General features: G+C 53.7%; 1 protein-coding gene across 3 annotated transcripts in view; it reads right to left on the bottom strand.

Annotated features, from left to right (window-relative positions):
- Window positions 1–386: 386 nt before the first annotated feature.
- The window catches only part of BIN3 (bridging integrator 3), a 43644-nt gene continuing 16153 nt past the window's right edge, over window positions 387–27877 (bottom strand). Inside the window, exons 2-9 of one of the 3 annotated variants that reach the window (XM_079926120.1) lie at window positions 20993–21041; window positions 13573–13613; window positions 13150–13211; window positions 10467–10603; window positions 9547–9587; window positions 3439–3580; window positions 3076–3210; window positions 387–545 (exon numbers count right to left, since the gene is read on the bottom strand). In XM_079926120.1, coding sequence (XP_079782246.1) covers window positions 399–545; window positions 3076–3210; window positions 3439–3580; window positions 9547–9587; window positions 10467–10603; window positions 13150–13211; window positions 13573–13613; window positions 20993–21041 — 754 coding nt within the window. In that variant the 3' untranslated portion in view covers window positions 387–398. The other 2 variants (XM_079926119.1, XM_079926121.1) reach the window with 2 other exon arrangements.

Genomic DNA, 27877 nt, shown 5'->3' with positions numbered 1-27877 from the left:
GCGAAAAGGCAGCAAGGGTGGGTGACTCCCCAGGGTGGCCCTTTTGGAGGTAGAAGTGATCCCAACCGTGCAAGCCAGGCTAAGACTTCAAGGGAGCAGACAAGAGCCCAGGCTCTGGCCCTAGGCCAGGATGCACTTTGGACGGTTCTTTAGGGCCTAAGACAGTCTACACTGCTTACCTGTCGGTGGGTTCTTGCTACGAGTGGGGAGGTGAGAGCCTGCTTGGGGCTCCTGGTTCCAGACTCATTCCCAAGGGCTGGGGTGGTGCAGTGGGAGCTGCCGGTATCCCCATCCTTCTCCCAGGCAAGGGCCCTTTGCTCCCTGATGCCCGAGCCTGAGCTCGTGAAGCGTAAGCTAGAGAGGCCGGCTGGTGTTTCAGAGACTTCCGAGGGCCGGGCTCAGTCATCGGCCACGATGGAGAGGGCTCTGAGCTCGCTCAGTCTGGCCTCGTTCTCCCGCTCCCGCTGCTCATCAGGACAGCCGGGCTGGGCAAGCTGCTGGGTCAGGTCTCCGAAAATCTTGTGCATTTCCGAGTAGTACACGACCTGGGGTGGGAACGGGAGGAGGTGGGCGGTGGGGGCACGGCGGGTGGGTGGGCGGAGGGCCGGAGCCTGTGGGAAGTGGAGCGCAGGTCTCGACTCCACTCTCCCTCCACCACCGCCCCTCCCCTTGAGCTGTGTGGCAACCACAGCCCCGGGTCCTTCAGGAGCATTCACTGCCCACTGCCTGGGTGGCAGAGGGAGCGACGGGTCCTTGGTGAGGCGGGGGTGGGGGTGGGGGGTGGTGCTCTGCCTCCGAGCTCTCCAGGCAGCTGAGGGGGAAGGGCTGGGGGGTGTGGGTGGGTCCTCGGCGGGTCCTGGGGGCGCCAGTGAGTCAGGCCCTGTGACCAGGGGCTAACTGCTTTACAGAAGCTAGGAGAAGCTCTCATCCATGGGAGAGGGCACAGCAGCTCCCAAAGCCCTGGGCCAGCCTTAGAAGTAAAGGTGAGAGAGGGGACACGGTTCTAGCCTCCGTCCCTTCCCAGCTCATCCCACCGCCAATCACTGCCTTAGCTGCAGAGCCAGGAAAGCAGGGCCCAGAGGCCAGGCTCACTTCCACGTTTCCCTCTGCACAGGCACCAGAGGTGGGATGGGAGAGGCGCACAGGAACCAGGCGGGGGCAGGCCGAGGAATGGGGGGGACCCATGGGCAGCCCTCAGATGGCTGAGAGCTGAGCAGGCCCAGGGGAGGAGGGCAAGGACCATTTCTGCCTCAGTCTCCACCTCACAACCAAATGAAGTCACGTACTTTCAAGAAAGTGTGCCACACCACTCAAACACCCCTACGTGTTACCATCTCCAGCCCCAAGTTGTCTCTGGGGAGAAGGAACTCTCCTTCTCTAGCAACCTGGAGTGCCATTACTGGCAAGGCCAGGCCATGTCTTCCACACTCGCACAGCTGGGCTGAGGGGGATCTAAATCAAGGTCTCCAAACAGGGTTGTCACCTGAGGGGACAGGGCCCGGGCTAGTGCTGGAGGGGGGAGCGGGATGGCCCCCCCCGCCCCAGCTCCCTGCCCTGAGCCGCACTGCGCAGGCTGAGTCACTAGGAATGCTCACTTCTCCAGTGACTAATGGCAGCAGCAGCCGCTGGAGGGGGAGGCTGGCGCTGACGAGGCAGTAAACAACCCTCCGCCACCCTGCTGCCTGGTTACAGGGTATCCCTGGCTCCCAACCTGGGCAGCCTGGAGCTGTCTCTGGTGAGCGACAGGGTGGAGGGGGCAGGGCAGGTGACTGCGGGTCCGGGAGCAGCGGCACAGGACAGGGAAGTCACAGGTCTCCTGAAACACACCGTCCCCGGCCCAGGCCAAGCTGCTGAAAGGAAGCCCGCACCTCCAGGGGCTGTGCTCTCGGGGCAAGCATGGGAACCTTCCACGTCCCTATGCACGTAGCTCTCTGCCTCATTTTCCCTGAGCCCCTAAGGACACGGTCACTAACAAGTCCCGGATCCAACATTAATCCTGCTCAGGGGTCCTGATCCCAAGTGTCCGGATCCCATGATTCCCATGGGGTTTGGTGTTCTCTGAAGACACAGGCTGGGAGGCAGGAACCAGGCTTTTCCTGGGTATCTGTGATTGTGGACTGTGTAAGAACGAGAGTGCCCACTGGAGGGCGCCAGACACGCAGGCCCAGCGGCGAGGCGGGCTGGAGGCAGACGGGGACATGTTGAGCCTTCAGCTTTGTTACCTGGTGGGGAAGGTGGCCGAGTGCTGAGCACCTGCAGTCACCTGGCGGGCGGGAGGCGGGGGGTGTTTCCCACGTGGAGAAGACCTCTTGGTTTTGGCACCTCAACCTTTTCTCTTTTACGGATGGGGAGAACACTCCCTGCCAAGGGCTTGAAGGACGTGGGGGAGGGGGAAGGAGGGCAGGAGCCACACGTTGTCTTTACACCCCTGAGTAGCAGGAGGCATGGGGTCTCGGGCCCGGTGCTACCATGGTGCACGTCCACCCGCGCCCAACGCGAGCGGGCCTGCCTTTCCGCTGGAAGATGCACCACGGCCTGGTGCCCAGGTGGGGGCCCTGCGCATGGCTCTCGCCGGGGTTTAGGGACCCCTCCAAGGGTTGCTAAAAGTCAAGACACCCCCTAGTCTTCCACCAAAAGAGAAGGACTAACTAGGGAGGGGAGGGGGTGCAGGGTCCTCGGAAAAAGGCCTTCACCTGTGGCCCCTGTCCCTGACCTGGGCCCGCCAGGCAAGCGACCTGCCCATCAGGGTGAGGCGCTGGAGGTGCGGCCTGGTTTCCTCTTGCTGCTCCTGGAGAGAGAGAACTTCAGCGAAGAACTCTTGGACGACAAGGGACCTCATGTGAAAGTTGGGATTAACCAAAGAGCAACGGAGAGACCGAAACGGGAATTCCAGCCAACAACCGGGGGCGCCCTGCATTCCTCCCTCGGGGGCAGGGCTGGGGGCAGAGAGTGACTGAGCCCCGCTTCCGGTGTGGGGAGCAGGGCGGGGCTGGCATGAGATGGGTCTCCAAAGCCCGCGACTGCCTCCCGAGGGAAGAAGTGTTGGGCCATCATGCGGGGTGGCAGCGGCCTCACCTGTGCTCGGATCAGGGACTCAAAGCTGGGCTGGAAGTAGTCCAGTCGGCTGTTGTAGAACCGCGGCATCTCATCCAGGAGCTGCTTGTTCTTGGCCTCAAAGTCATCCCGCACGGGCCGAAGCTCTTCTCGGGCCTGAGGAGCAAGACTCTGGGTGGCACAGCTCTTGCTGGCTCATCCAGCTTCCTGAGTGGGGCACGGGGGGTGGTGGAGGTGCTGTGTGTGTGTGTATGGTGGTGGTAGGGGGAGTCAGGACATCCGGTGTCTTGGTCCCTGGGTGAAGGAGGAACTTGGCCTCCTGTCCCTGGGTGAAGGAGGAACCACGTGGCCCCCTGTCCAGCCCCAGCCCCTTCTCCCCGGTACCTGGTGGAGTTTGGCCAGCACCGGCCCTGTCTTCTCCTTCTCCTCGTACTTCTCCACCTTGGCCTGCAACCTCCTGTAGTCCTGCAAGGCCTGCTCCCGCCGTTTCACGGCCATGTTGAGGCTCGGGAAGACACTGCCAAACCTGCCGGCCACAGTGGGTTGGAGACGGGCTGTTCTTGGAGCTGCAGGCTGGCAGCTCACCACTCATTCAAAAATATGTATCGAGCGCCTACCAAGCGCCAGACTCTGTTCTAGGTCTTGGGGATCTTGCTGTGAACGAGATAGATGGGGCCCTGGCCTTGGTGGGGCACAGGCTGAGAATGTCGCCTTGGGGTAAGGCCAGGGCAAGGAAGACAGGGTAAGGGCCACTCCACCGACCTGGGTAAGACTCAGAAGGTCATGAATGCATGATGCCACTGATGCTGCCACTGCCCTTTAGCCCCCACCCCGCGTTTCAGAGACCTATGCTGCAGCATGGAGGGGCTGACCTGGTACAGCTCCTCCGTGCTGTTGACCTGGTACAAAAAGATTCAGGTTCTATTAATTAGCATCAGGCATCTCAGAAGAAACAAAAGACAGATGAGCTAGCAGAGCCAGGAGAGCTCTCTGGACAATCACGGAGGAACAGGGGTGGACAGAGCTCAGGAAGCCATTTGAGCAGATGGAGACAGCACCCCTTGGGAGTGGGCCCAGACCCAGGGGTGCTCCAGGAGCTAGGCCAAGGGCAGCTGCTCTGAGGGCGCTATCAGAAAAGCTGGGAGATCAAGCTTCTGTCCAACATCTTCCATTAGAAAAGTGAAAAAACTGAGACCAGGGAGATGACATGACTTGTCCAAGGTCACAGTTAGGTAGTGACAGTCCAGCAGATAACTCAAGTGTCCCAGCTCTCCCTCTGGCACCTCCCTACCACCTCATGCTGCCAACAGCAGGTGACAGACCTGCAACCGAAATCTACTCCCATATTACTCAGCCATTAACAACAAGTGAAGTGATGCCATTTGCAGCAAGATGGATGGACCTAGAGATTATGACACTAAGTGAAGTAAGCCAGACATAGAAAGACAAGTATCATATGATATCGCTTATATGTAGAATCTAAAATATGACACAAATGAACTTATTTACAAAACAGAAACAGACTCACAGACATAGAAAACAAACTTGCGGTCACCAAAGGGGAAAGGCGGGGGAGGGATAAATGATAAATTAGGAGTTTGGGATTAACAGATACACACTGCTATATATAAAACAGATGAACAACAAGGTCCTACTATATAGCACAGGGAACTATATTCAATATCTTATAATCATCTATAACAGAAAAGAATCTGAAAAATATATATACACACATACACATGTACATATACATGTATACACACCTGTATATATACATGTATATCTATAACTATATATAAAAAACGGAATCACTTTGCTGTACACCCAAAACTAAGACAACCTTGTAAATCGACTCTACTCCTATTAAATGATGACAAGCTACTCCCAGCCTTTTCTACCAACTCTGCCGGAAAAACAGGAATCCTCATGCTCTACTGTTGAAACAGCCAAACTGTCAAACCAAATGTTTGAGGAAAACGACTGCAGGAGCTCTTCCTGCCCCACCAGGACTACAAGAACCACAGGGCAGTGCTAGGGTGGCTGTTCAGAAAGAGCAGCAGCAGAGGCTCTGGCATCTTTGGCACCATGGGCGTAATCTTTGTAACTAGGATCTTCTTTGACTGGGAAGGGCAACACAGTCTTGGGGTGGACCCAGGGCAGGACCGCATCCCAGGCAGGAATGCTGCATTCTCCTTGACTAATGAGTGTGGGAGGAGGCCAGGCCAGCCTGCAAGCAGGTTTTCTGGAACTGGACAGAAGATGGGGCAGCTTCCTTGAACACAAAGCCTGAGGGGCTGGAGCGTCTATCTCGCAGCTGGGAGCCCGAGTGGCCAGTGGAGCCCCAGCCTCAAGCCGAGGTGACGGTGCAGTGGTTATTCGGGGGGGGGGGGGTTGCGAAGCACACAGAGGGAGACCCAGGACCAGAAGCAGAGTCGGTTCTTCCCAGAGCAACTCAGAGAAGATGAAAGATGGGGCAGGAAAAAGCCTCAACAAATCAAGAGTCCACGTGACATAAGAGTAATGAATACCTCTGCCAGAAAACAGAGGATAGACACTTGACTGACGCATAATGCCCCAAACAAAGCTATAGGCCCAGGCAGCAGAGTTTGATGAAACAGATAGAAAGGCCACTAAAGCGGATTCTTCTCACTCTCTCGGTGTCCGTAATGGGCTCACCACGTAGCTGGAGATGCTAACGTGGGCCAGACCACCCACGCTTCTCCGAATCCTCTCCGAATCCTCAGTCGCAGGCCCCTCTACACTGCAATCAACCCCTGAATGACTGCTCTGCCGGGCAGAAGACGCAGGCCTACTTGGTGCTCTGCAAACTGGACCAGCCACGCCCAGGACACAAGGTCCCCCTGGGGTAGGGCTGAACACGCCTGGGACGGCTGAGACCCTCTGGGGGAGCTGGACTCACTTCACTGCTTTTGCCTCAGGCAGTGCTACGACGGGGTCTCGGATGCCAGGTGAGCCCCTCTCCCTCGCCGGCGGAGAGGCATGTGGCTCAGGGGAGCAGGTGCACCTGGGCCTGGGAAGCCGCCACGCCACCTCCCCCTGCACCCCACGTCCTCGGGGAGGAGGGCGGCACGAGTAAGGAAGGAATGTGCAGCATGGGCGTCATCCGCGGGTGGTCAAGCAGCTCTCGATACTCTGACCCCGGCAGCACTTGGGCCAGTGCTCACAACCCTCTTCCCCCCATAAAGTCCACTGGGCTTTATCTCCAGGGCCAGGGTCGGATACAACAAGGCTGACTACAACATGCTGGGACTGGGCTGGCCTACAGAGGGTGTAGAAATCCAGCCCCAGGGCAGGTCCTGAGCCAGGGGGAGAAGGCGTGGATCCAGGGCTGACTGATTTCCAGGCAACCTCAGGGGATGGGTGTGTCCACAGGACACTACCTTCAGCCTTCCGGAAGCAAGGCCACGTATCCTCTGGGGGGAGGAAGCGGCTGCTCTGGGAGGCCCAAGGGAAACTTTGGTCAGCATGCTGACTTCCACCTCCCACGGCAGACGGCACCCTTAGCTGAACCCAGAGGCCGCGGAGGGCTCAGCTTGATGTCCGCCGCTGCCGAGGGACGTGACTCCTTGGGCCCTGGGCCTCGGACCGCCCGGGTAGGTGTCACGCCCTTCTCACAGTAAAGCAGGGAAGCTAAGGTCAGGCAGGGGAGATCAGACACTGTAATCGGAGGTAGCTGACAAAAGGGGGGGTGGGGACCGAACTCTGTAATCCCTGGCTCAGGTCACTGCCCCACTGAGGCCACACCGCCTCGTTTTCCGCTTAGAAGTAACAGGAAGAACTCTGTCAGCTCCACGTGCCGGGGGGTATAAACACCAGGGTGCTGTTCGGGGAAAGGGGCTCCTGGCAGCAGACACCCCTCCTCGTGTGGGGTGTTTTAGTGCTGCCCCTACCTTCTCGTCAGGGCAGGGAAGCTGCAGGGAGGCAAGGACAAGCATAGGCTGGTCCCCAGAGCCCGGGCCCCTTCCAGACATGCCCCTGGGACCTGACAGGGTACCTGCTGACTTGACCTGACAAGGATGGGGTGATCCAGCTCTCCCTGGGGCACCAAGCCTGCACTTTTATGGGGCTGCCACGAAGGAGCAAGGCTGCGGGCCCAGAGCCTCTCTGCTCAGTGCCTGGCGTCCCCCTGATAATTAGTGGTGAGGGGCACATGGGAGTCCCTGGGCTAGGACCCCAGGAGGGACTCTGCCCTCCACATACAGCGCCACTCCAGCCCACGATACCTCCCTCTCCGCTCAGGGGAGTGCCCGGCTCTGCCATTTTGAGAGTTCAGCTCCGTTCCTGCTTCCGCAGAAGGGGAAGAGACTTGGAGGCACAGGCCTGTCCTGTCCAGGGCTCTCCCCACTCCACTGCACTGCCCCGCCTCGGCAGTTATCATTCTGGTCCGTTTCTCGGGGGATGCCGCATGGCTTCTGCGCTACATCCTAAGCTCCTAAAGTTTGAATTGCAGAGAAGGGAGGACAGGGCTGGGCCTACCCCAGGCGCTCCTGAAGCTCTGCCCATTTCTTGCCTGTCCTAAGGTGGGGCAGCAAATGGTCCTCAGGGTAAGCGTGGGGTGAAGAGGCATCAAGAGGCGGAGGGAAAGGGGGAGGGAGGGAGGCTGGCTGGGAGGTGGGGCATGCCTGCCATTCCTCAATCTGTGCCCACACAGCCGGGATCTTCCACCCACCAGGAAAGGGAAATTGAAAGCATCCCCATCCCACCCTGTGAACACGGCCCAGAGACTGGGGGATTAGAGGCCGAGCCCCCTGGGGGGAGGCCGGGGGCGGCAGGGTGGCCATGTGGCGATGTTCCTCATCAGAGGACAGGAAAGCTGCAGCTTCCTGTTTCCGGGGCTGGGGTCCCTGGGAGCTTCTCTCCTGGCAAGAGGCGGCAACAGGCAGTGCCGGGTTTATGTGGTTGGGGGAGATCGCATGTCGGCCACGGGATACAAAGAAGCCAGCCGGGCAGGCAGGCAGGCAGGCCTGGGGGGCTTGGGCAGAGGTCAGCGGATCTGCTGCGGAGATGGTGGCCACCCCCTCGGCCACTCACCCACCTTCCTGGCAGGTGGTGCGCGGCTGGAGTGGTGGGAAGCAGCCGCGATTTCTCTCCATTTGGCTCCAGAAGCCAGGCATCAGATTTCAGGCCCGCCTCGGTGGTGGTGAAATCAAGGCGGAAGTCAGTCCCCAGTTCTCTGGGCCGGTGTCCCCTGCCTAGCTCTGCCAGCCATAGGTGTGCATGGCAGCCTCCGTGGCAGCCCCTGGGACCCCCGTGGGCACGGTCAGCTCGGCCAGGGGTCCTTCCCACCCAGTTCTGAACCCTCAGGCCTGGAGACGGGGTCACAGAGCTACAAGCAGCGGAGCTCTTTCCGACGCTCCCTCCTGAGCTACTGGCCTGCCCAGCACCCTGCTCCTCACATGACACTGCGACCTGGGGCCGAGCAGGGGCTGGGGACAGGGGCTCGGGGCAGGAGCGGGGAGGAATCCCTGTGGGCCAGGTTCTGCCTGCCCTCCACGGCTAAGCCTCCAGACAGCCCAGCTTAGAAAGAGCTTTGCCTAACCCCACCCCTTGGACCTGAACAGGGAACAAGAGCTCAACAACCTGAACGCCAGGGGTCACAGGATCAAAACCTGCTCTCTCCATCGCCCTCCAGGCCCTGATCCAGGCCTCATGGTAATTAGCACAGCCTCATTACCCAGGCCCTGGTGAGGCAACTGCCAGGGACCACCACAGAAGAGGTAATAAAGTGCAGCTGCTGGGCTGGAGCGGGAGCCTCTCTAGGCCGGAGCCGAGCTGGGAGAGGCCAGGGAGGAAGATGAAGTGATTCGGGAGCTTCAAGGCAACGTTCCTGCCTGTCTCCCGCCCAGCGCCACCCCCCTAGGGGACCCGGGGAATAGGCCTGTCTGATCACTGACCAGAGCCTGCTGGACAGAAGATGAGTCTCACAGAAGAATTTCTGACCCTGGCAGGTCATGAATCGGGGGACCTTCCCAGGCGGGACCCCGCTGCAGCGCCCTTTCCCGTGTGCGGCCACCCCCCCACCCCCCCCCACCGCTTCAAAAGCCACGTGTGGCAGGCAGCTGCTTCCCCCAACCCGGCTGAGCGAGATGAAAGGCCTCACTCATCTCCGTGGAGGCCCGGCCAAGATCTCTGCTAGCTTAACTCCACAAGCTCTGGTCCCACTGGTTCTCGGTCAGGAACAAAGGGACAATGGCAGAATGACCACAGGAGTGCCGGCCGGCCACTGTGGAGGATCAGACAGGCCCTGCCACCACTGAGCGTGCCTGGCCAGGCAGGTGCTCTGGAGCTACTGGGAGTGTCAACCCCAGGGCCACAGATCAGGGAGCTGGTGTCCCCTGGAGGTTCCTGTCCACCCCGTGTGAGTCTGGGGACAGGCTGCCAGAAACGATATTCGGTCCCCAAGTGGCTGGTTGACCTGCCTGTCCAGTAACTGCCCTCAGGCCTGTGGTCCCCCCGATGACCTTTACTCACTTTTTTAAGGGTTCAATCACAGTCTTTTGTATCTGGTTCACCTGTCAAAAGAAAAACCCGATGGCGTCAAAATTGGGGGGAAGCCAGGGCTTCCCTGGTGGCGCGGGGGTTAAGAATCTGCCCGCCAATGCAGGGGACACGGGTTTGAGCCCTGGCCCGGGAAGATCCCACATGCCACGGAGCAACTAAGCCCATGCACCACAACTACTGAGCCTGTGCTCTAGAGCTTGCAAGCCACAACTACTGAGCTCGCATGCCACAACGACTGAGGCCCACGTGCATAGAGCCCGTGCTCCACAACAAGAGAAGCCACTGCAATGAGAAGCCCGCGCACTGCAACGAAGAGTGGCCCCCCGCTCTCCACAACTAGAGAAAGCCCGTGCACAGCAACGAAGACCCGACGCAGCCAAAATTAAAAAAAAACAAAACAAAAACTGGGGGGAAGCCAGACTCTTCCCAAAAGGGGGAGCCTCCAAGTTCCTGAGAAGAGAAAGGGAGCAGGACAGGGGTACCCCGAGAGCCCCAGGCAGGGAGACACCCCTAACTGCCGCTGGAGTGAGGCAGAGATGACAACCGGGGAGCCTGAAGGGTGACAAGGCGCACCGGCCTTGTCCCGGGTCAGTTCTCATTCTGTGAAGCCGATGATGGCCTTGCTCAGTGAGGCTGGGTGGGCAAGTCTGAGGGGCTACAGGCGTGGGTGGGCAGAGCCGGCCTGAGTCTCCCTCGTGGCCCCATGTGAGTGATGTGAGCTAGTGGGAGCTACGGGAAGCAGCCGGTGCGGGGGCAGGGTGGCCAGGGGAGAGCTCACAGGGCTGGGACACTCAGGTGTCCAGAGAGGAGACCAAGCCCCGATAAGGACTCCATGCAGCACTCCACCCAGAAAGAAGCCTCGAGGAGGGGGAGACCAAGACCCCAGTCACCTTTTCCTGGTTGAAGGCATCCATCCGCTTCATGGCCGTGTCCAGGGCTGTCACCATGTTCAGAAAGTCCTGGTCTTGCTCGCAGAGGGGATTGGAGAGCAAGTCCAAGGATATCTTCACAGCGGACTTGGACATGGCTGTAAGAAGTCAAAGCTCAGTGAACCAATGACAGGGCATGCTTCAAGGTCTTGTCCTCAGGACTCCCTGTCGTCCTTGGGGCCAGAGGCCTGCATCCGGACGACCTCCATCCGTGGCCACTGGCCATAAACTACACAGTACCCCAGAGGCACAAGACACCAGTCCTTATGGTGTAATGTGCATTCCTGATACTGCTCTGGGTAATTCTTTTGAGCAGATTTACCTGTTGCAATGACTTACTTTCCAAACTCTGGATTATAACAGAATCATTTGGGCGGGAAGCTGTAAGAAATACATATTTCTAGCTCCAAAGATTTATTTCAGTAAGCCTGGAATCCAGGAATATGCATTAAAAAAAAAAAAATCTCCAGGCGGTTTGGATGCGAAGCTTGGTTTGGGGCTCCCTCACAGAAAGAGTAGCATGGTATCTACACCAGAGAGGCAAACCTACTGTACAGCTAGAGATAAGATTTTAGGCTTTCAATAACTCAACTTTGCCATAGACACCCAAAGAATGGGTGTGTTCCAATAAAACTTTATTGACAAAACTAGGCCGGATTTGGTATGGCGAGGCAACCTGTTGGCAGCTTTGGAGTTCTTGGTCCCGTGAGAGTTTTCAGGCCTCCATTACCAGCAAACGAAATCCTAGAGGGGCAGGAAAGGCTGGAGAAGGGCCTTGCTTGCCCCACAGTGTCTGTACCAGTTTCAGGGGCTCACGGGAAAACGTGTTTTTGATCTATTTATTATTTTATGTCATTAAATTTAAGATGCTATTAACTGTAACACACACCATTATTGCATAAACCGTGAAGAAAAAAAAATGCTGCCAATGAAACCAGAGCACACTAAGTGTTATATACCTTGATTTCTCTTGAATCTGGGGGTGTGCTGCAGTCCCCTAGCAAAAGGGCAAAATAGGAGAGAAGACTAGAAATGTAAACTTCCCAGAGATGTTGAAGCAACGGAGGCAAAAACCCTCTTAAAAAAAAGTAAAGTGACTTTGTAGGCTTAGGAGCAAACTCACGTGTCATTTGACTGGATTATGAAACGGTCACAGACTGCGTAATTAAAAGATAGAAAACAAGGACAAAACTGGAAATGTTTTTGAAAAATTTCTTCCCCTAATTTTTTTTTAATAGTTAAGGGAAAACCCCCCAAAAGTCAGGGGTTGGGAGGGAAGACTTTCTTCCCAATTTTCCTTTTCTTTCCTAACACCTCCACATCTTCACGCCGATGTCTCTTTGCTAGAACCATCTGAAGTCAATGAACGCTGAGAGTCTGCGGGGCGGCCCTTCGTCTGGGAGCCCCGCCCCGAGGCATCACCGGCCTGTGTGAACACAGTAGGGTGCCGTGGCCTCCACTCTCCTCTGCAGCAGCTCACATCCCTTGTTCTACCTCTACAGGGACAGGGGAGGGGCATGGTCAGCCCAGCACAAACCGGGAGGCTGGCGGGCTTCGTACCTTAGGGAGCCCAGGCGTCCTGGACCGCACGTGGGTCTCTAGAGCCCTGACACAACCTGGGAGTGCAGGGGTCGACGAGGACCTGGCAGGGTCTGGTCACGCCTACTTGGTCTTAGTTTGGACCCACAGCTTTGGATGTGAGATCCTGTCCAGGCAGCAGCTCAGGAGTTTCCAAGACCAGGAAAGGTGGAATTTGATTCCCCCCGACCGTATGGAGCAGTGGTTCTCAAAGCGGGGTCCCTAAGCCTCACCCAGACCTGATGAATCAGAGTCTTGGGGTGGGCCGGGCGACCCACACTGCAGCAGGCCCTCACTGACTCTGATGCCCCAGCCAACAGTGTGCGAGGCTCTCTGGCCTGGACTGGGGGATGCAGGCTTTGGGGTGGGTGAGGGCGCCACTGTTTCAGGAGGGCTTCCGCTGCCCAGACTCCACGTCTGACTCGGGCCAGAAGCAGCCAGAAATCCTAGGTGCCAGGGGTCACCCATTTGTCCTGATTTCTTTGTTAAAAACCTACACTCTCTACAGCCAGACTCCAGTTCATAGATCCCTGACGTTCTGTCCTTTCCGTTCACGCTCTGAGAGTGCAGCTGTGTGGAAAAGCAGGAAGGAAGAGAAGCACAGGCCACAGCATTTCCCTACTAGAAAGACAGCGGGAGCCACAACGAAAGATGGAACCCAGGCAACTCAGAGCTAACTACAAAACAGATAACGGACAGACTGAAAATCAGACCCGTGGCTTGCTACACACACAGTCTGGAGACGCTGGGGTCAGAAGCAGGGGTGGTCATGGCCAGACCCCCCCACCACGCCCCCATCCTCTGGAGGAGCACTGGCCGGAGGCTCTGGGGCACAGACCACGGGAGCTGCCCTCCACCCGCCAGTGGTGGCTGCTGCCGCCCCACGGAAAGCAGGGAGTGGTGATCTGCTAAGTGAAGGGTGACCGCAAGCCACTTCTCAGGAACATCTGCGGGGCACCTACTAAGGGCACTTCCTTCTAAGCCAGCCCCAAAGGGACTGAGCGAGGAGGGTGTCCACCTCTGCCCCTCCCTCATCCAGGCCGGGCACGGGGGACGGGCCGCCTACCCAGGTCGGCGTCCGTGCTCTTCTTCATGTCCTTCTGCAGCCGCTTGGTCTGCTCCTCCAGCCTGCAAGGCAGGGACATGGGCCTGGGGACCTGCCATCACCCACCTGCTTCTGCCCCCGTTCTGCCCGTCCCCCTGAGCCGAGCCCCACGCGACACTCAGGTCGCCTGCCAGGAGGAGGAAGGGCCTGCTCTGCGCGGATGTCCCCACTGACTGAAGGGCCACCGCGAGCTTGGCGCGAGGCACCCAAAGGCTGAGTTAACGACTGTCACAGAGCCACCACCCCGCGGGAGAATTTCTGGCAGGTGTGAACTGAGCTGCCCTCAGCTCCCAGGGTGAGCGGACGAGGCAGCCCGGGCAGAGGGCTCTTTTCCTTCTCGGAGCAGCCCCCTCCCTGCCCTCCCTTCTGGGGGTTGACACTCACTGCTGGAGTTTTCCATACTCCCTTTCAAAGTCTCTTTCCACCTGTAAGGGAAGCGACAACTCAATCACTGGAGGAATGACAGCAGGCTGGAGAAAATCTGTCACCTACGAAACTCCCTCCACGCCCTCCCCGCACCCCCTTCTGCAGAAAACACCACCATCCAGTCCACACAAGCACCAGCACACCGTTCATGACAGAAGCCCTGTGTTCCCAAATTAGTTAAGTGTTTGACTTAGGTCAAAGGACGCCCCTCCCAGACGGGCCAGCCAGGCAGGTACCAGCGGATCCCGGCTGGCTCTGTTCTTCCACCTCAGGGAGCGAGGCTGGGCTGTGCTCCCTCCCCTCCCCTGCGGGGTCTGGGTAAGGGGCTCAGAGCGTGATAGAAGCTCATCATCGGGGAAGAGGCAGGGCACGGAGGAAAGCGGGCGGGTTGGAGTCCGGTCCCGTCCCTGCCGCTCAGCAGCTCTGGGGCTGGAACGGCTCCCCTCCCCTCCCGGTCCTGGTTTCCTCACAGGTCCAGAACCTGCTGCGTTCAGGGTGGATCAAGAAAGACCAGGTATCCCCGCTCTGTGCACTGGATGCAGCCATCACAGATATGATTACCGACTCGGGCAAGGCTCTCTAAATTCTGGACGAGTCATCAGATTTCCCTGATGTTTAGACCGAGTGGGTATGCGCCCTGACCCCAGTTCTTCAGCCTACAGGGCAGGTGAAGCCAGGAGAGTCACTTGCACTTCTAGAGCCTGAATCTCCCCATCTGTAACGTGGGGCCCGGGCAACGGTCGCAGGAGAGTGGTCTGCGGAGTCCTGATGTCTGAGGGCCGATAGGAGGACGGAGCCCCCGCCTCTGCTTTGTCTTCTTCCAAGGAGGCCGAACAGCTCCCTGCATGCCTTGTTGAGGCACCACACGCTCCCATGACCGGCTTCTCCTCCTCCATCACTCACCTGGCAGGCAGGTGCGCTGACGGCCCTCACCGCACTGTGGTCACCGGGACAGAGGGGGAGTCACCTGAGCAAGGTCACACCACTAGTAAGCGGCAGGCCTGGGGTCTGAACACGGGCCAGGAGGCCTGGCTCCCAGGCCTGCGTCCTTTACCGTCATTCTACCTAAGGGGGAAAAGCTCTGGCTGATGAACTAAAGCCATGACCTATGAGAGCACCTTCCTGGCGGCTGCCCCGAGACTCCTGCCAGGGAGAGCCGTAAATCCTGGCTATCACAGGCTGGAGGTGAAGGAGTGTGAATTTGCAGTGATCATCAAAGCCCCGCTGTGCCTCACCAGGAGTCTTCTAAAACCCCGTTGGCCTCATGCTCCATGTTTGGATTAAGGTAAATTTGACAGTCGTAGACTGGCAGAACATTATTCAGGCCAATTATTTCACGAGATAAATGAGAATGCCACCCAGAGGGGGGAAGTGATTTACATCAGGACACAGAGCTAGTGTGTGGCAAAGCAGGGCTAGAATTCAGACTCCTAATCCAGGCCTTTTTTTTTTTTTAAACTGCATTCATTAATCCCACAAACATTTATCGAGCACCAATTAAGTGTAGTGCATTCTGCCAGGTGCCAGGGATACACTGGTGAATAAAACAGACATGGGGGCTTCCCTGGTGGTGCAGTGGTTGAGAGTCCACCTGCCAATGCAGGGGACACGGTTTGAGCCCTGGTCCGGGAAGATCCCAAGTGCCTCGAAGCAACTAAGTCTGCGAGCCACAACTACTGAGCCCGCGTGCCACAACTACTGAAGCCCGCGCACTTAGAGCCCGTGCTCCACACAAGAGAAGCCACCACAATGAGGAGCGCATGCACCACAACGAAGAGTAGCCCCCGCTCGCCGCAACTAGAGAAAGCCTGCGTGTAGCAATGAAGACCCAACACAGCCAAAAATAAATAATAAAAAAAACCCAAAACAGACACGGGCCCTGGTCGGGAGATCAAAAGAACACACACACACGTGACAGGGGACTGTGGGGAGCCCCACGGAGGGCAAGGAAGGGCCCAGTGAGGCCTGACGCAGAGGCCCTACTTAGCGTCCGACCTCAAGGCTTGACAACGGGGCTCTCTTGCATGGAGACGGCTCGCCTTCCTCATTTGAACTGTAAAACTCAGAAGCAGAAACACATGGTCTTCCCCTTACATTATGATCCTAACATCTGGGACCTTCTACAAAGTTGTGAAGTAAAACTCATCACTGGGAATTCCCTGTCAGTCCAGTGGTTAGGACTCTGCATTCTAACAGACGAGGGCCCAGGTTCAATCCCTGGTCCCAGAACTAAGATCCCAAAGCCATGTGGTGCAGTGAAATCAATCGATCAATCACTGGTGCCCTAGCCTTCTGCCCTACAGTCTTTTCCTCTCTTTTCAACAGACCCACTTCTTCTCCATCTGGGAACCCAACATTTTCATCATCACCTTTTGTATGACCCACCAAAAGATTCTCTCACGAAAAAATTCACAATTCACTCCCGCTAAAGTGCACGTGCCTGATAAAAGTTTAAAGTGCTACCTAAGTCGGGGGATTTGTAGCTGGACAGGAATCAGAGTCTTAGCTGAAGGTCTGAACAGCTGCTGGTGTGACCGTGGATGGGAGATTTGTTCTGGAGCAAATGGACCTCGCCCTGCCCTTTGGAGTCCGCACTGAAGTTAGTCTAGTCCTTTTTCAACAGCGCCCGGGGGCAGGCGGTGGAGGGGAGCAAGCAGACAGAAGATATGAACTCTGATACTAGATGAGGAGCTTTAGAAACATTTCCAACATTTTGAGCCTCGGTTTCTTTTCTAATAAAATGAGATAGCTTCATTTGGTCTCAGCCCATGGGAATTTCAGGTGGCTGACAAGGCAGTGGGCTGACAGCATCAGCCTTGCTGGCTTGTTTGGAGGATTAACGAGCAGTATGTGTAGAGCACAGAGCACAGCGCCCGGCTTACACACGGGGTCTCCCTGCTCCCCTCCACTGGGGTGGTGAGAGGACCGGGGGTCTGAGGAAGCAGACTGGTCTGTGACCCTCTGGCACAGAGCACTCAGTCAGCTGGCAGGTGGGGTAAAGCCTGGGCCCTGTGCCTGGGGCCACAGAGGGGCCTCCCTCCACTGGACACGTCTCCTTTCTTACTTTGTAGGATGTGACAGCTGAGCTGAGTCTTTACGTCGCACAAGTATTTTTTCTGCCGAAAAGATGAAGTTGAAATTAAGGATGCCCTGGCCAGGGTCAGCTCTCCTGAAGACCAAGAGCAGAGGGCAGGTACCCTGGGGGTGGGTGGGCGAGAAGGGAGGCGAGGGCCAGGCTCCCCTCGCTCTCTTGCGCAATCCCCAGCGTGCTGTGTGGGATGTCAGGGAACACCTGGTCTCCCGGGCTGCCACTGCTGGGACTTGCACAGAGAAGGACCGCAGGTTTCCAACTGGCTGACGAGAAACTCAGGGTCTCACGCTGGAGGCGGAGAAGTGTGTCGGGGTGGGAGCTTGAGTCTTCTGCTCTCCCAGCTCAAGGCCATCTGACAGCCTAAGAGAAGGTCAAGAACGCTTCACCTCTTTTGTCGGTAGCCAGCTGGCGTTGCTTCCACAGCTCACTGCTCCTGAGGTCTCTCTCCTCCCCAGGGGAAAGATCTGAGAGGCACAGCACCGGGATTCTAGGCCCTCAGACAACGGCTGAGGGGATCAAGGGACACACTGGAGTCTCATTCCAAGGTATATCCGTGCAGAGGGAAGGAGCCAAATACAAAAGATCTGAACATCTCTGGATGCTTGATGCCTTTGCCAAAAAGGCAACTGGACCCCAGTCAACAATGCAAGTGTAAACACATGTGCACGACTGTCGGCAGGTCAGGGTGCGCTGGGCCAGGCTGGCGAGGTCGGTGCAGGGAGCGTCAAGCACCGAGACCGCCCCAGCAACCCCTGCATTCTCGGAGGCTCAGGGCTGCAGGAGGGGCCGTGCTGCTCACAGCTTGTCCCCAGGGCCTAGGTCAGGCTGCCACACGGCAGGAGCTCGGTGGTTGTTAAGTGAATAGTGGGCTGAGTTCCCACCCACTCACACTCATGGTGAAGGGAAGAGGGAGGCCAGCAGGCAGGGCCAGGCTCTAATCCCGGGGCTAAGCGGAGCCAGATTGGATCTGAGGCAGAGCGAGCCTTGTGCCTTCTGAGAAACTCCTCTTCCAGGGTGGCTCAGGGTAGAGAGCAGCCTGCCTTTGGTTTGTTACAAAGGGTCCCTCCACTTTGCACGTGAAAACCCTTCTCAGGTGAAGGCACAACCTGCAGGGACTCCCATCTGCCTTGACCTTCCAGAGCGCCTGCCTAGCTGGGAATCTAGGTGTGTGCGAGACCCAGGGAAACCCTTGCTTCAATGTGCGAAGTCTTCCATCATGCCGGTTGCAGAGGGAGGTGCAGCTTCTCTTTGCCGTACCAAGATGCTCCAGCTCCTTCATGAGCTGGGGCAGCGGGAGGGGACTAAGCAGAAGGTTAGGACTGGAAAGTGGGGGAGTGTTTGTCCTTCCATTTCAGCCCCAGTGGTCAGCCCCTGCAGAGAACACGCCCTTCCAGCCAAAGCCTTGACAATACTGGAATCTGTGTTAATAACCTGGGCACAGCAGAATGGGGAGGGCAAACGCACAATGCTTTCTTTGTGTCTGATGGTTGGGTGCCTTGAGCCAAAAATCTCCTGAAACTCCCTGAAGATAACATGAGCTTTTTTTCCCATGACAGGGGTGCCACGACTTCCAATAACCCAGACAGCCACATCTGCTCCACTCCCCGAGAGTGCCTGGACAGGAAAAATAGAGTGCGTCACCCATGTTCGGGGGCAGCTGCCAGAGATGCTGAGACAACTGCACAGCCTCGGCCTGTTTGGGGGCCAGGAGGGGGCTTGTGCGGGGGAGGGTAGGGAGACTCCGAAGAGGTAGGGTCTTGCTACATAGACTTCAGTGCCTCTGGGGAGTTGAGGAAGCAAAGGACTCTATTCCTCGTGAGAGATCAAAGGCCCAGCCTACCATTTCATTGTACTGGGGAATCCAGCTGCTGGGGACAGGCTGGGTCCTTGGTGGTTTATTAAGAGTCAAATCAGCTATCGTCTCATAATGCAGTTAATATTTACTGAGGGCTCACCACGTGCCAGGCACTGTGCTAAGTGCTTCATGTGCATTACCTCATGTAAGATGCATAATACTTACATCAATGACATAGGAGCTAGTATCATCCTCACTTCACAAAGGAGAAAATGAGGGCTCAGGGAGGGTAAGGAACTTGCTAAAGGGCACGGACAACACGTGGCAGGGCCAGGATGGGAATCCAGGCAGGGAACCTTCCAAATCCAGTTTCATAACCATTCCTTGATGCCCAGTCTGTCTGGAGGAGCTGATGCCAGGTGTTAGAGGGCTACAATTCCATCCCAAACACGACGGATGCCAGGAAAGGAAGAGGGAGGCCACGGGCCCATCCACAGGCACTGAGATTGTCCATCTGCCCTTCCTCCGGGGAGTCCTGGCCACCCCTTAGAGTAAAAGACCTAGAGACCTTTCCAACAACAAATTCTGGCAAGGAAGCGAGAAACTGCATGCTACCCTATACTTTTCCGTGGAGAACAAAGGCTATTTCCATCAAGGTTGGGGTGTTAGGAGAAATTTTTGTTTGTTTGTTTGTTTTTTGGTAGTGAGTGCTGGGAATAAAAGACCCTTCTCGAAACCACTTCCCTTTCAGATCTGCCCTGGATTAAACTCTGGAGACTCAAAGCCACACCTTCCCACTTCCTGTTGCTGGCTGGAGCACGCCCAGATTCTCCGCGCTTCAGCTGAGAGCCTCCACAGCTGGTCATCCTCTGCATGGGAGGTATACTCTGAGTCTGTCCTTGGCCTGCCTTTGCTTGAAAAAAAGGGAGGGCCCTTGGTCCATGGACCCATTTCCTTTTAAGTGACCTAACTTTGGATTTCCCAAAGATGGAGCCAGTGCTCAGATGCGTGCTGCACTTCCCCTCCCGCCAAACCCAGTTCAGAATCCGGAGCTAAGGAGGGCCAAGGTTATAAGACAAGAACTGTCTTATAAGCGGCTGGGATGACAGTCCAGGGCCTCCAGCAGGCTGACAGTGCTAACCTTACAGATATAGTCTCTCATGTTAAACCCTCAAGAGCCTCACCCACATTGGTGGGTGAGGGGTTGGAGAGACCATTCTTTTTTTTCAAATTAATTAATTAATTTTTGGCTGCGTTGGGTCTTTGTTGCTGCACATGAGCTTTCTCTAGTTGTGGCAGGCGGGGGCTACTCTTCGTTGCAGTGCATGGGCTTCTCATTGCAGTGGCCTCTTGTTGCGGAGCACGGGCTCTAGGCGCGCAGGCTCAGTAGTTGTGGCACTCGGGCTCTAGAGCACAGGCTCAGTAGTTGTGGCACCTGGGCTTAGTTGCTCCATGGCATGTGGGATCTTCCCGGACCAGGGCTCGAACCCGTGTCCCCTGCATTGGCAGGCGGATTCTTAACCCCTGTGCCACCAGTGAAGTCCTGTGGAGAGGCCATTCTTGACTAGAATTCCAAAACCTCAGGAGATCTTCACAGCCCGAGTGAGCTCACGTGAAGTTATAGAAAGTGTACGAAACGGAGCCTCAAACTTGAGTTCTAATTCCAGCTCCATCAGAATTAGGTTTATGAAACGTAATTCTTAGAAAGTCACAAAAACTCCACGGGCCTTGGTTTTCTCATCAGGAAAACTCAGAAGGTTGGACTGGATGATCTCTAAGGGCTTCCAGTGCTTTTTTTTTTTGGCCACACTGTGTAGCTTGCAGGACCTTAGTTCCCCAACAAGGGATCGAACCTGGGCCCCCTGCGGTGGAAAGAGTGGAGTCCTAACAATTGGGCTGCTAGGGAAGTCCCACAGTTCTAACTTTCTGAGAATCTAGATTCTCCTCCTCTTCCATTGTGGCAATAAAACAGAGACAAAAACTGTGGACTTACAAAGGGGTAGGATTCAATCATGCCCTCCCAGTGAGTGGCTCCGGGTCCTGGCTAAGAATGAATGAAGCAGCAGAGAGAAGGGGACCTGGACATCCCAGGGGGCTTTCTGGCCTTTCACGCAGCCTGAGGGGCGGCAGATAGAAGCCTGGGACGTGTCCTTGGCGGGAGCCTATGTCTCAGGAACCCTTTCAGGAAAGTGCAGACTGTCACGCTAGACCCCAGTGCTGGGCTGTTCAGAAGCAGGGTGTCTGTCCTCACTTTGTAACCCACCTCTTCCACCTGCCCAAGGAAGGGGAGGGGCCCAGGCTGACCTGAGGGAGGAAAGTGTCCCAGGATAGGAGGGCCCTATACGCCCCCGCCTGTGTGAGGTTCTAGAGCAGCACGACTGGGAATAATAAGGCCTGGGTTCTGCCTTCCCAGCACCACCATTCACTGAGTCAAAGCTCCGGTTCTACACAAAGGCCACGTGAGTCTCGGAGTGAAAGAACTGGTTACTCACTGTTTTGGGGACAATCTGTTTCTTGGGCTGCCCAATCTTGAAAGGAATCCTGTAAGACAAAGAGTCAAAGAGGAAGGTTAGGAGAAATGGGGAAGGATGTGGCTGAAAAGACTTGATGAGGTACGGCCACTTCCCCCTGGAAGGAGTGCCTCACTCCCGGGACTCGTACCACGTGCCTGCGGGTCTAGGACCATCAGCAACCAGGCTGGGCTCCAGGAGAACGGTCCCCCATGGACAGAATCAGATGGAGGTGCCCCAGGGCATCTTTCTCTGCAATGTCTACATACATTGCAAAGGTGAAGGCAGGAAAGGTGAGATACTGTACTAGTAACAGTCACTACAAACCTTGTGTCTTGAGGAGCTGCGAAGTCAGAGGTTGCAGGCTCACCTGGACAGCTATCATCCTTGAAAACATGCCTTTAAAAAACACCGCAAAGCCCACTATCATCTGTAGCAGGTGCTTCCCTACTTCTCTATAGAGAGACAGACTGTGGAGGGCTTCTTGTGGGGCTGGGGAGAGATGACGAATTGTAGGAGCACTGAGGACCAGTCAGGCTGGGTTACTTCCCGCGAGAATTGACAACATCTAAAGAAAGCTAGCTTGGAGAAGAATCTGAATCCAGTTCAAGTCTGCCCTGAACTTGCTGGGAAGCTCTGCACCTCAGGTTCCCCACTTGGAAATGGAAGAAGGTGTGGCATAATGGAAGGAAGGTCATGGCCCAGGAGTGAAACCCTGAGCGCTAACCCCGCCTCCACCCCTGAGGAGCAGGACGCCAGGAAATGACTGCACCGGGACTTAATTTCCTACTCTGTGAAACAAGAGGGTTAAACTGGGTAATCTAGAAGCTTCCTTCAAGCGCTGAAAATTCTCCCATCCTACAGTTCTGAGAATTAAAGAAGCCACAGGGCATCCCCACAGCTACAGAAACGCGGCTTCTCCCACCAAGGTAGGAGTGAGTTAAGCATCCCTGGCTGGGATCAGCTCAGGGAAGAGCCCTGAGGGTGCAGGTTGGACCCCACTCTCACTGCTCTCCTTCCAGTGCTCAGGACCAGTGGTCCCTTCCATTCAAACCTCCCGCTCCCACTCCTTCCCCCCACCCCCTCCACCAGGCCCCTCCCTCCACACCCCCCTCTCCCCAAGCCTGGCTTCTCTTGGCCCATACTGACCAACACTGCTGCTAAGCCCAGTGGTATAATTAACCACCGATAATAACCCCAGACAACGATCTGGTTGAGAGGATGGGCCAGCCTGAGTCACAGCAGTTTAAATATAATTTCTGGAGGACATCCTGTTTATTGTTAATCCAGCCCCGTAATTTCGGAGCGTTAACCCTTTGGGGGCTGGCTGATTCACGTGGCTTCGGTAAACAAATAACCTCTGGCTATGTAATTACCAAGGGAAGGTAAGCTATGGAATTGAAAAGGAAAGAAAAAATGAAATTGCCATTTCCCTCGCTCAGACCTGAAGAAGAAAGGTTAAGGGGACAGGAGAGCCTTAGTCCTCTCCCCCCACAACAGTTACTTCTGCCCAAATCAGGGACTCGAGCTGACTGACACAATGGTTTTGGACAGTGAGCAACTGCCCGCAAGGACCATTTTGGTGACAGTGCAAATGAGGTCCTGGTGGCATTGCAAAAAGACCGCTCCTGCTCTGTGTGAAGCATGTTGCCATATAAAAAGCTCTGGACCAGGAATCAGAAACCCTGGTCTTGGGCTTCCCTCATGGCGCAGTAGTTGAGAGTCCGCCTGCCGATGCAGGGGACGTGGGTTCGTGTCCCGGTCCGGGAAGATCCCACATGCCACGGAGCGGCTGGGCCCGTGAGCCATGGCCGCTGAGCCTGCGCGTCCGGAGCCTGTGCTCCGCAACGGGAGAGGCCACAACAGTGAGAGGCCCGCGTACCGCAAAAAAAAAAAAAAAAAAAAAAAAAGAAACCCTGGTCTCTGCCTCTGACTAGTTTCTTAAACAAACTATAAAACAAAGGAGCTGGACTACGTAGCCCTTTCAGCTTACCTAAAACTTGAATTCTAAACTGAATCCCCATTCCAAGAACATGGGGAGCGGAATGCGCATTCTAAAGAGCCCTCAGAGCGGTCCTCAAAGTGCCTCTAACGTGGCGTCTAGTACTACAGACTAGCTACAAAGGAATTAGGAACTTAGATTCCATTATTTGTGGTGCCACAGCCTCTCTCTAAATCTTAATTTGGAATCACAGTATTTTTAGAGCTGCAAGTTACCATAGAAATTTTTCCAGTTCAACCCTCTCATTTTGGAGATGCGGAAGCAGATCTGGAGGGGTTCAGTGACTAGCCCAGGGTCACTCAGCAACAGGACCCAGAACAAACAATCAGGGTTGTGATTTCTTGTCCAGTTTTCTACTACTCACAGTTCAATACTCTTTCACGTAGATATGTCATATGTGTTTGAAGGAACTAGGAAAAAAATCATCTGGTCAAAATACCTAATCTTAAAATACTATGGAATTTAGAAAGGGTTCATTGTTAGAAGCCTGGAAATGAAAGAGGACCGTGTTATCAGGAGGCGGCTAGTGCTGAACTGGGTGCTTCTGCACAAATGAGAGGCCGTGTGAACCGTGTAGAAGGAACCAGGCCTCTGTAATCTCACTGCGGCTACTGACAATCACCTATAACTTTATCATATGATTCTGATTAGTTTTCACCTCACCTCTTCAAAAGCCATCTCCCTGCCTGAAGAATGCCTTAAAAAAAAAAAAAGTAACTTTTGATTAGAAAAGTTTTAGATTTACAGAACAATTGTAAAGACAGCACCTAACTCCATATACCCCACACCCAGCTTCCCTTATTATTAACATCTTATATTCATATGGCATACTTGTCACAATCAGCAAACCAATCCTGAAATATTAAAGTCTACACTTTATTCAGATTCCCTTAGTTTTCACCTAACGTCCCCTTTAAGTTCCAAGACCCCAGCCAGGTTGCCGCATTCCATTTAGTCATTGTCTGCTCAGACTCCTCCTGGTATTTTCTCAGACTTTCCCTGTTTTTGATGACCTGGACAGTTTTAAGGAGTGATGGTCAGGTACTCTATAGAAATGGCCCTCAGCTGGGACTTGTCCGCTATCTTTCTCATGACTAGACTGGCGTTACAGGTTCTGGAGGGAAGGGGTGAAGTGCCACTCTTGCCACATCATACTGAGGGCTCGAGCCATCAACCCGACTTCCTACTGCTGATGTGAGTCTCCGTCACTGGGCTGAAGCAGCCTTTCCCGGGATTCTCCGATATATGGTCCCCCCCCCCACGACCCCCCCACCTTTGGAAGGAAGCCACTGGGCACAGCCCACACTTAAGAAATGAAGAGTAATACTCCACCTTTTTGCGGGCAGAGTATTGGCATAAGTTATTTGGGATTCTGCATGGGAGATTTCTGTTCTCTATTTATTTATTCAGTCACTTATAGCAGTATAAATACATCGATATTTATTTTGTATGGGTTATAATCCAATCCTACTTTATTCTGTTGCTCAAACTGTTCCAGCTTTGGCCACTGGGAGCTCCTTCAGTTGCCTCCTGTGGCTTTCTGACATACCCACATCAGTGTGTGTGCGTGTGTGTGTGTGTGTGCACGTGCGTGTGTGTGTTTTGTTTAGTACTTCCTTGTTTTCTGGACTATGAACTGCTCCAGGCTTACCCTGTACATTTCCTGAGCCAGCCCTAGAACTGGTCGAGGAACTTCCTAAACCAGCAGTCACTGTGCCTCTATAATATGGTCTCAACCCGCCTTTTAGTTTCCCTTCCCATTCACCCAGTACAACTACTCTGATTCAGCCAAGTGGCTGTTCCTTTATCCCCCAAATCTAGACGCCTTGTAAACAACTTCCTGTCCCAAAGTGGAGGTCCATGTTTTAGTGCCAACATATCATTAATAATTTCATCAGGACAAAAGGCATAAAACTTGGACTGTCCAGGGCAACTGGGACATATGGCCACCCCACCCAGAGGGAACCTTTCCCTTCTCCTGGCTTCATCGAAGCTGTTCTGACTCCCAAACCTTGCTTACCTTCTTCAAAATGTCTACGACTTTATTAGGCATTTAAAAATATTCTACCTTTTACAGTTGATTACAGTTCATCTCTTTAAAAAGTAAAACATGTTCATCAGAGAAAACTTGAGAAAGTACAGAAAGCCTAAAAGAGAGAGAAGAGAGGGAGAGAGAAAGAGAAGGAAAAGGAGGAAAAGAAAAAACAAAATAGCCCTCTGTCTCATATTGAAAAGATAACCAAGGTTAATGTTTTGGTGTTAATTATATTTTAAACATTTTCAGAAAGAAAAAAACCTGAAGCTGATATGCCAAATGTTAGTAGTTAATTCCGGGTGGTGAGAATATGATTACTGTTTTCTTTTTTGCACTTTCCATATCTCTCAAATAAACTGAAGAAAAAAAAAATCCCTTAAGTTCTTTTCCTTGACTATAAAAATAACACCTGATCAGTGTCAAAAACTTGGAAAACCACAAAGGACAAACACACACACACAGATACAAATACACAAAATCCCAGAGAAAAAGTAATACCCCAAATTTCAGTGTGTACAGCATATGCATATTGACACAACTTTTAAAAAAAATAAAGGAAACATATATCAGGAGTGTTTTTATATGCCAATACACAAGTTTTCATCAGCCTGACTTTTAAGAGCTACCTAGTATTTCATTAATCAACTGTATCACTAATTTTCTTTTTGTAACCCACATGGCTTACATTATCATTTCAACTGCCTCAAGTTTTTCTTCTAATATAAACAAAAACCAACGGCTAAATCTTTGGGCATATCAAGGATTAGTCACATAGGATAAATTCTTAGTATTGGAATTGCTGGGTCAAAGGATGCATGCAGGTTCAAGGCTTTGATTCGCTTGCCAAATTGCCCGAGACAGGCTGAAACAGTTTACATTTTTTAAAGGACTGAAATCATTTACCACCAGTCCCAGGATTTTTTTCCTGTCTTAACGTTTACCTTTCCATTTTGTACGTGTGTGTGTTTAATGTACAGAGGCTTTTAATTTGTATGAAGCGAAACTGCCCAAATCTGTCTCTTCCCTTTATGATTTCTTCTTTTGGTGTCATACTGAGAAAGACCTGCCTCTTCCACTCCAACACAGAAAAATTTCACCTGGACCTACTTTTTCCTTTTATGATTTCCTTCTACTAATCTAAGTTTTGCCCTTATCAAAGTTATACATGTGCATAGTTTAACAAGGCAACAATGTCTGCTAAGTAAAACATTAGGTTCTAGGCTCCCCTAAACTCAACCGCCTGTGATGAGCACTTCTAGCGTGGCTGGTTTTGTTTTGTTTTTGATATGTACCTTTGCATCTCTAAATAAAAATGCGCGCATTACCACCCTGTGGTGATTAGGTTTTAGGCCCTAGCTGTTGACTTTTTATCTTGGAAGAGGAAGATTTAACTAAACAAAAACACACACCTCTTTTGGGTCTTCACCCCTATTACCCAAAGGCACATTTGCAACTCTGCCTTCTCAATAGAGGTACACTGTGATCTGGTTAGAGCAATGCGAAATACACTATTAGGAACAGAACATGGTTTGTTTTCCTTCCTGCATGTGGCAGCCAGCAGACTGTTCAGCTTCAGCCAAACCTTCAGGAGACTGTGGCGTTCCCAAGCCAAAACCCCCAGCCGAGCCACTCCCAAATTCCTGACAATCAGAGACTGGTATTATTGTTGGGAGGCACTAATTTGTGGGGTAATCTGTTCCACAGCAATACAGAACTAAGAACACTGCACAAGTTTCCCTAAAAATAATTTTTCCTTTTCTTTCATATGCTTCATCTTCTAGATGTTTATCCCTAATCCTCTCTCAGTTGTCTAAATCTACTCAATACATTCATGCGTATCAGGTGTCCTATCATTTTCCCTTCCTGAAGCAGTCTCTACTGGAGCCTTGGACCTGCTTGGGTCTGGACGGGCTGCCTCCACTCTGGGCTCCCCTGTCACCACCCTCACAGGGATTCCTTCCACCTCTCTCCTAGGATCTTTTCCACCTGGATTCCATGTCTTCTCCTTTCTTGGTTTACTCCTCATCTGGGTGGATAAAAAGTGTGAGGGAGATCAGTTTTGAGACTGCGCAACCCAAACCCCTTTTATCTTATCCTCACACGAGTTAGTTTTGACTGGGTATAGAATTATAGGCTGGACATGATTTCTTTCAGAATCTCAAAGGCACTGTTTCACTGGCTTCTCATTTCCCAGTGCTGCTGTGGTGGTAAAGTCTGAAGCCAATCTGACTCCCAACCTTTGTATGTGACCTGCTTTTTAGCTTCTTCATGCCAGCTTCGAGGGTCAGATGTGTGTCTCCCGTGTTGCAAAATTTCACAACGATGTACCTTGGGGTCTGTTTTTATCCATTGTGCTGGGGGATACACAGGACTCTTTCGAGTTGGCAATTTATAATCTTTAGTTCTGGGATTAAAGGAAACTTTGTTGCTACTGACCACTCCCCCCACACCCATTTTCTCTGTTTCTTATTTCTGAAATTCTTATAATTCTGATGCTGACCCTCTTTGGCTGGTCCTCTAATTTCTCTATTTTTCAATGTTTCCTTATCTTTTAATATTTCTAAAGAGTTTTTCATTTCTGCTGCCATGTTTTTAATTTCCAACAGCTCTTCTTAATTTTCAGGATGTCCCTTTTTTTTTTAAAATGGTACCCTGTTTTTATTTCTTGGATGCCTTATCTGAAAATCTTAATGATAGCTTTGAAAAAAGTTTCTTCTTCCTTTATAGTCTCAGTTTCCCTTCAAGTTGGTTTTGTGTTTCTTTTAGTCTCCATTTTTCATATTAAACATGTCCCTTGGATGAGTGGTAATTCTTGGTTGTCTTCTCCAAT

Source organism: Stenella coeruleoalba, assembly GCF_951394435.1.
Source record: "Stenella coeruleoalba genome assembly, chromosome: 7".
NCBI classification, from domain to species: Eukaryota; Metazoa; Chordata; class Mammalia; order Artiodactyla; family Delphinidae; genus Stenella; species Stenella coeruleoalba.
Note: the sequence above shows the minus strand (reverse complement) of the source record. Positions and strands in the feature narration are given on the sequence as shown.